Genomic DNA, 4,801 nt, shown 5'->3' with positions numbered 1-4,801 from the left:
AAATTGTAAAATCAAATGACATATAGATTATAAAGTATTAGAACTTGTTGAAAACATGGGACACACAAGAATATAATGCGTGTTCATCTTAGTATTCAACAAGTTTCTTACATTTTATTAAAAAAAATATATATGCAAAATGAAAGTTATCGATTTTCTCTCCAAGTGAGAGTCGCAACCTATGCGGGTGCACTTTCTTAATTTTTAAACGCCTAGGCACTAATCAGAGTGGTGGCCAAACGTCTAGCACCTAGGTGGCGCTAGACGAGAATTTTTAGAAACAGTGCTCCAAATATTTACACACATTACCAAAAAACAGTATTTGTCCAACTAGATTTGACCCGACGAACCATATTTCATTAGGTCAATGGAGTTTGCCCAATGAAAATTTACAGTAGTTAGTTAACGCTAGCTAGTCAACATTCAGGGTAAGATAATATTCGTCCGATATACTTTGGCGCCAAGGAAGAAAAATGACACATAATATGTTAACGCCTGACGACACATTTCATCGGGTCAAGGGTGAAAACATTGGGCAAAGATCCACAATAACCTATAAAAGAACCACCGATATTTTGCTCGATGGTTTTTTATATTTGTTAGACGAAATAGTTCGTCGGGCAAAACCCTATTCATTAAAAAGGTTTGTGCCTTCTTCTTTCTCCCTCGCCGCTGCTCTCTCCTCTTGCAGAAAAAATTTCATTATCTCTCTCTCTCACACACGCACACCCATATCTCCCCAACCGTTTATACGAAGTTAATTATGTTGATTAACTTCGTATAATAAATTTAGGAAAACCTTAGATTCGTTTGAGAGTTTGCTGGGTGTGCGTGTATATGTAGTATGCATCTCTACAATCTAACTGATTCTTGAATTGTCCAATTCAAATAGTTTGAAAGTGCACTAGTATGTCTTTAGGGTTTGCGGTGAACATGGTTAAGTTTCAATCATGGAAAATTCGGTTGTATCCCCTAATATTCTTCGAGTGCATACTAGATATTTGTTTACAATATCCACGTTGTACATTTGGAGAACCTGTCGAAATGATAAAACAATAGTCTTATGAATCGCAAGCCGCAAGACAGAAAGTGCATTTTCGAATGGGATAATGATCATTAGCGGAGGCATAAAAAGGGTAGGGGGGAGGAATAAATGTTGGAGGGAGGGGGGACGGGTTGGCGGGGAGTACGGATGGGGGTGGGAAGGGGGCCAGGGGAGGACGGATGGGCTGGGGAGGGGACGGGTGTGGGGGACGGCATATATAACTAGAAAGCTAAGAAGGCATGGAAAAAGATCAGAGGTAGTAGAGTAGAAGTAGAAGTGCCGTTTAATGATTTTGGTAGAGGAAGAGGTTGACATGACAATTCAAAAGGGACGTATCATGGTAAATTGGAAGACATAAGTCAGACCACAATCACATGGGATGGTCTCGCCGCACCCACCCAACCACCCCCCACCCTCCGATTGATACAAATCAGCAACAACGTGTTATTTCTAGCTTCTTGCTATGTCACAAATTGTACATATGGGAACAGTACAATTTTACCCCCCTTAACCCTCTATATAACAAAGTGAGCTAACGTACCAAATATACCATCAGTCCAACACATCAACAAGAAGAAACTATTATGGCCAAGTCTAGAACCACAAGTACTTGCAAGAAGAATAAGAGCACTGTGAAGCTCAAAATTGTAGTGGAAAAGCTACGAAGAAGTCTATCTTTGGGAAGATCAAAATCGTCAAATTATTCCGATGGCGACTCAACGACTGTGCCAGAAGATGTTAAGGAGGGCCACTTTGCTGTGATTGCGGTGGAAGGAGATGAACCAAAGAGATTTGTGGTGGCATTGAGTTACTTGACACACTCAACTTTCTTGAAGCTATTGGAGCAAGCAGCTGAGGAGTATGGTTTTGTTCACGAAGGTGCCTTATCCATTCCTTGCCAGTCAAGCGAGCTCGAGAAGATATTAGACGATCGGCAATGGCAGGAGGAAGAAAGAGGCTCATCTAGTGATGTTAACTGGGGTTATTATAAATCTATGGTACGGAACTGGTTTTTTTAATTTTGGTGAGGCTGTATAAGTTAGTCTCTCTGCCATATTTTACATTTTGTTTGAGTAAATTGTTTTTGTTTCTCAATATAGAGAGTAAATTTATCCATCGGCAGAGGCAGAGGAGTTTTGACATTGTTTAAATTAATGTGGTGGACTTGTTAATATTCTCTAGCTTGCAAAAAGTGCTTATGTGACACCATTATGCCAATAATTGGTTTATTATTATGAAAGCTCTTAAGGAATAATTACGTTTGGGTCATAGTTATCATGATATTGATTTGGCGACATGTCATTCACCTATGGGTGGGTTAGTTTGATCATAAATTGTGTCGTTGTTTCCTATTCTCTCCTTCTTCGAAATTATGAAGGTTCAAATCTATGCCTTAGCATCTCCAGTGACAAGGAGAGATGCCAAATGCCTTGAAATAGATATTTTATATCTTTTTTTTTTTTTTTTGCAAGAATATTCTTCAACGACGGAATGTAAATTAATTATCTTCTCTAGAAGATGTAAATAAAAACCTAAATTTACATTCTTTTTTACATCCTTTGATGACAGATCATACTAATTAAAAAGAGAAAATTATATGAGATCTCAAATTTACATCTCTCCCATTGAAAGAGAACATTTAAATCTACCTAAAAACTAAAATGAGATGTAAATATAACTTTTATATCTCAAATTTGCAATTCCCCATTGAAGGAAGGGTAAAGGCCATAATGGTGGTAAATTTAGGTTCTCTAAATACAAACAAAGTGACTTTGAAAAACAGAAATATGTGCTCTAAAAATAATTCACGTGTTACAATATAAGTGAACAAAATCACATTTAATAAAACCTCATAGTGCGACATAATAATTAAAAAGAAAAAGGCGATTGAAAGTTGAAGCATCTGTCTAATTTAAAAATGAATGTGTTAAATTTTGGTTATGAATTCAAAATCCGCAGTGAAGTGGGGGCATTTTTACTAGTATTCACTATTGTTTCACCTGAAGAAAGACTCAACTAACAACACCAAACACTTACTGTACTAGCATCTCCGCATCCTTTTTTTCTCTCCTTTTAATTAATCATTTCTCCCTCTCCCCCTCTCTTTTGTTGCAACAGTAAAGTGACAAATGACATCACCAAAACACATATAAAGATGACTATGAGCATGTTTGAGACTACTTTTAAAACCAATTAAAGTGTCATTTGACAACAAAAAATGATTATAACTATGTTTAATATAAAAACTTAATATTACTTATGAGCCATATAAATATATTTTTTTTAAAAACACATGCAATTCAAGAAGCATTGTCAAATGCTTTTCCATTAAAAAAAGCCTTTGAACTCTAGTAACATTAAAATGTCAAGCACTTATAAGAGCAACTTCAATCCTATCTTTTAGGCCGGCCCAAAGCCTAAAAAAATAGGTTGGCACTCAAAAAAACCTCTCCACCCCTAAAAATAGGCCAGCCTAAAGTCCAAGCCAGTTTGTAGGCTGGCCCAAAATGGGTTGACGTAGGAACCGGCCTATTTGGCGTCATGTTGATGCTAGCATGACTTCAGCAAAGGCCTGATATTTTTTTTGTGACAGGTGCGTGGGCGCGCGTTCCAGACATCTGATAGATGGTGGGCCCCACACTGCAGGATCACTAAAGGGGAGCGGGACATGGGCCACGTGACACGTCTTTGGCATTTGGATTTCCTACGGTTAGTTTTCTGAATTGTTGGATTTGCAACAGTAAAAAAATTTTGAATTTCAAACCCAAAGGCTAGTGACGTGGCAACATATGGGCTATCCAATTCCTAGATCAACTGTCACAACCCGTCCCTGCCTTTAAAATTTTCTTAATTTTAAAAGTGTGAATTTACGAAAATGCCCTAGAGGCGAAGGTTTTGACTTTCATTGACCAACGTGTAGTGAGATGTACAAAATATTTTTTTATGTATTCCTAAAGTACTCGACGATACAGACGCATAGGCGCAAGTAGAAGTGATTGTGGAGCTACAATTAAAGTTTTACGGAGCTACGAATTCGATAACATGTTAAAGGAATCACTATTTTAATTATATTATATTATTTTATATCACTAATTTATGATGCCACATGTGTGTGGTTGAGAGGAAAAAAAGAAGAAGGGAATCGGGGGAAGAAGAAGAAGAAGAAAGGGAAGGGAGGAAAAAGAGGGCCGTTGCCCAATTGGAGGAGAGCAGAGAGAAGAGACTGACCCATCAGAGAGGAGAGAAAGGAGGGAAACGAGAGGAGAAGAAGGAAAGAACCTGTTGGGTTATCCTTGACCCGTGCCCAACCTAATTCCTCCACATTTTTCCGACGCCTTTGCAGGCGATTTTTCCGGCGAATCACCGCCATTCATCACTTGAAAACATTCCACTATCCTTCCTCTTTATTTTCCACCTAAGATTATAGTGAATTTGGTTGTATCTGGAGGAAACCATCCCAACGAAACCATGGGTGCCGTGAGGATCCTTGGCTGAGATCCACCAAACCTGAAACAATTTCATTCAATTATCACTACCAATAGACTCCCCTTGAACTCCTGAACAAAGCCCAATAGGTTTTAGGGGCGGCGGAACTTTGAGGGGGAAGAATCGAAGCACACCCTTTATAGGGTTTCCGACAGATTTTCGTGGAATTGGGAATTTTCCTGGGCAAATTGGCCTTGGTCACATGTATGAAAGTTGCTTCACTCACAGAGATATTTATTTTTGTGAAATTTGGTAATTTTTAGAAATAGT

General features: G+C 38.3%; 1 protein-coding gene across 1 annotated transcript; it reads left to right on the top strand.

Moving 5' to 3' along the window:
- Positions 1-1,629: 1,629 nt before the first annotated feature.
- Positions 1,630-2,195, top strand: LOC137743051 (auxin-responsive protein SAUR50-like). Its single transcript, XM_068482969.1, has 2 exons — positions 1,630-2,026; positions 2,146-2,195. Exons 1-2 carry the CDS (start codon positions 1,630-1,632, stop codon positions 2,193-2,195), a joined length of 447 nt encoding a protein of 148 aa, XP_068339070.1.
- The last annotated feature ends 2,606 nt before the right edge of the window (positions 2,196-4,801 follow it).

This window comes from Pyrus communis, chromosome 8 (genome assembly GCF_963583255.1).
Source record: "Pyrus communis chromosome 8, drPyrComm1.1, whole genome shotgun sequence".
Taxonomy (NCBI): Eukaryota; Viridiplantae; Streptophyta; class Magnoliopsida; order Rosales; family Rosaceae; genus Pyrus; species Pyrus communis.
This window is presented reverse-complemented; position numbering and strand designations above follow the sequence as displayed.

Coding starts and splice junctions, on each gene's coding strand:
- LOC137743051 (XM_068482969.1), top strand. CDS start 1,630: ATGGCCAAGTCTAGAACCACAAGTACTTGCAAGAAGAATAAGAGCACT. Junction 2,027..2,145: donor ATCTAGTGATGTTAACTGGG/GTTATTATAAAT, acceptor TTCTCAATATAG/AGAGTAAATTTATCCATCGG.